This window comes from Opisthorchis viverrini, assembly GCF_000715545.1.
Source record: "Opisthorchis viverrini unplaced genomic scaffold opera_v5_123, whole genome shotgun sequence".
NCBI lineage: Eukaryota > Metazoa > Platyhelminthes > Trematoda > Opisthorchiida > Opisthorchiidae > Opisthorchis > Opisthorchis viverrini.
The window spans coordinates 259,629-263,055 of record NW_008751777.1 but is presented as its reverse complement, the minus strand read 5'-3'; the positions used below and the strand labels follow the sequence as shown (position 1 = coordinate 263,055).

Sequence of the window (3,427 nt, the reverse complement as noted above, 5' to 3'; positions counted from 1 at the left end):
ACGTCAGAGCTAATACAACTACCGAGGTATGTAAACTTTTTCACACTCTCCAGTGATTCTCCTTGAATTGTAAGGAATATGTTCGCAGGTAGCATGTTCTGAAGCATGACTTTGCACTTTGAAGGCGCGAGGCGCATGCCAAAAGATGGTATGAATGTGGTCAGTTTATTCAACAGAGCTTGTGCTTCGCTTTGGTTTGGTTTTCAACGACGATGGCAATGTCATCTGCGTACTCCAAATCGACAAGGCTCTCACCAGCATCAATTTGAACACCGGGGTTTTGAAGACCGTCTCCCGTTTGAGCAGGAGAGTCTGGTTTACCTAGGTTGGTTTCTGTAAGTTTTCGTCGCCTTTTGTTCATGACCAATAAGGTCGCAGCGTTGAATGCTCTTCAATTGCCACCGCATTTGTGTCCCATTTTGGTCCCTCCATGGAATTCTCTTTATGTTCAAGTGTCCTTACGCGCTTTCTGATGAAGCTACTGGGATAACAGTTTTTCTACAGTACGATCAAGATGCTCTCATATCTCCTTCCAAAGTTCCATCAGGGTAAACTAAGCTGGATTTGATAGACGGGTATTGTCCCGAAGTTCGGTTATGCTTTACTGGACAAGATTTTTCGAGGTTGAGCTGTTTCCCTGTCCAGGTCGGATTATGTAATATTGATCTGATGAGTGATCCACCTTCGATTTTTATCATCTGGACATCTAAGAAGGGAAAAGACCTTCTTCATGTTAAACCGTGAATTCCGCATGGAAGTGATCCAGAATCTGTTGCGCGTGTAAACAGTCGTCCACTACAACGAAAATACATCCTCTGCATACTGTCCGCCTTCTTTACAGACCGAAGTAACGTTGAATACTCCAGGTGCCCCATGAAGATATCAGGTAATCACCCTCAATCGCCCAGCCATGGATTTATAGGTGGATCGCCTATCGATCACACCCGAATTAGACCTGCCAGATAGAAGAACCCGGATCAGGGCTGTATTGTAAGAACAAACATACTGATCTGCGTAAAAATATATAGGATGACTGAATAGCCAAATATGGTCACTCGCCTTGTTCGTTCTGTCCAGCCAACGACAATGTGGTCATGAGCACATGATCCCAAAAGCGCTGAAGGAATCCACACTCGATGAATTACACTTATTTGCACACCGATCTAGCTTTTACGAGAGATTCAACTGAATCCAAACGAAATCTTGTGTTTATGAAGAACACCATAAAGAAGAGATTCAACTGCAATTCAGTTGAATCTCCTTTGAAAACCAAATCCGAGTGCAAGTGAGTGTACTTCGCCAATTTCGCACAGGTTGGGTCTAAGTCGAACACAGGGTTAACGGAAATTAGGGGAGTGTGTCTATCCGATGAACCCCCAGAATGGTGGAACAGGTCGTTGGCTGTCAAGAGTTTGAGGCAACCTTGTGAGAGGTTTTATCCTCACCACCTGCTTTATTTAATGAAACTAATCGAGAGAATGGACAGTTTGACTCCCAGTTTTTTCCCATTGCACAAAAATCCTATTTCAAACTGGCCCAGATTGGTGAAGAATACTGTGGAATTCAAACAGATAACAGTTTTTCGACTTACGGAGCATTCAGCAACCATCAGTTTGACTGACTCTCGCGGAGTAGTCCCTCAGAAACGACCAATTTGACTCGATCTCCCAATCGCTTCCTGTTGCGAGGATCACTGTATATACCTGGATCATTTTTCAGAATGGTCGTGCATTGGTGAATAATCGCTCTCTTTGAGAGGCGTGTAAGTGTGTTCTAGATAACACGGTGGAACCTAACCAACATTACGAGTTCGCTAGACGCCCCCAAAAGTTTGTTTGGGACATTTACCGTAGCTACTAATGCAGATGGAAGGATTACCGTTAGATCTGCACCAAATTGAGATTACGGAACCATTTTGTTCGAAGAACGAACATGTCATTTCGAAATTTCCTTGGTCGAGCTAAATGAAGTCAGCGTATGATAAAAGCCGAGAGGCTTCGTGCATCTACAAATTTGCTGGGCGATTTGAGTTCAACGCTTCCCGGCTATCAATTGGAGGCTACTGGGTGAAGGACATGGTGGCTTGCACTTAGACAAGATATTGTGTAATTCATCTCTCAGCCATGCAGTTCAACTGCGTGGTCGCGCTTAGACTGATTCATCTGGTAACAGCTTGGCTAGAGGGTTTCCTCCTTGTGTGTTATTCTTCCTTCTGAGCTAATTCAATAGTTCACAAGTTTTGGGCAGTTCACCAGGACATATCGAAGGAAAACTACCTTCAGGAGAAATTTCAGTTGATCATTCCTCTTAGTGATCTCCGTCCGGAGGAATTCCTTTGTATTCTACATAGACAAGACTGTGCATCAGCGATCAGAACAGCGGGACCTCTCATTGGTCGCAAAGTCTTAGTGAATTTAGGTGATGTTGGATCGTTTTTAGACACCATGGTTTGATAAGGAGCTTTTGGAGATCTGAAATGAGTGACATAGGACGCATGTTCTATGGTATATTTAGGTAAAAATTTTCCCACTGGAAATCGAGAGATTACTGAAGTTGCTCCGAATGAAATACAGTGCTTCAGCTTCAATACTTGAACACTTCTTGGGACGCCTCAATTTCGCAGAATTCACCCTTTAATTTCCGTTACGATGTCTCGTGCAAATATGCCCGAATGTCCTTACATTTAAATCGTGTGCACTGTGGCTCAAGTCATGAAAAATGCGGGAGCGTAGAAAAAATACGCCAAACAAATTGTTGCGACAGTACTCTCATCCGTATGGCACGACACCATCCAAACCCATCATGCGCTTCTTACACCTCAAGAATTGGACCAGTTTGAGCCTTCAACTGAAATTAAAAAAAAGCGAATAACTTTCGCTCTTTAGCCGTCGGCTTTCTTCCTGTATCACTGACTTAACTGATTGGTTAACATCTATGGAACTTCATGTTTCAATTTATAGTTTCCATAACCTTCGTTTTTATCTCGTCATTCCTTTGGGAAGGGCAAGGTCAAAACTGGTCGATGTCTTGACAAGGAGGAAAGTAACACTTCTTTTCTGTTTAGGAGAGATGAATTAACTGGACCTAATGTGGTAAACATCTGAGATTTGTCTGCGAACCCCCCCTTACTTAATTTCAGCCGTATGTTCAAAACTCCAGAGGAGACAGTACAAGAGGCGATTAACACAGCCGTACAGATTGGAAACCACAGCCCTATAGCAGTTCAAACGACCAAACGCTCATTACTATTTTCAAGGGACCACGGTGTGATGGAGGGATTAGATCAACTGGTGAGTTCCTACTGACTGATCGACCTAAAGCAAGTTTCAGACCGATTTTAACTTTTAACTACTGCTCCCCTACCAGTAACTGATCGTCGTGTGCGCACTTCTGATCCGGGGAAATTATTTCACATTAATATATATAT

At 43.2% G+C, this 3,427-nt stretch overlaps 2 protein-coding genes across 2 annotated transcripts in view; one reads left to right on the top strand and one right to left on the bottom strand.

Annotated features, from left to right (window-relative positions):
* Positions 1–3,427, bottom strand: part of T265_13938 (hypothetical protein) — a gene marked incomplete at both ends in the record, with an annotated part of 28,961 nt that overhangs the window by 4,113 nt on the left and 21,421 nt on the right. The gene's annotated exons all lie outside the window — the stretch shown is intronic.
* Positions 1–3,427, top strand: part of T265_06035 (hypothetical protein) — a gene marked incomplete at both ends in the record, with an annotated part of 19,783 nt that overhangs the window by 15,655 nt on the left and 701 nt on the right. Inside the window, one exon of the mRNA XM_009171205.1 lies at positions 3,140–3,290. Coding sequence (XP_009169469.1) covers positions 3,140–3,290 — 151 coding nt within the window. The remainder of the gene's footprint in view (positions 1–3,139; positions 3,291–3,427) is intronic.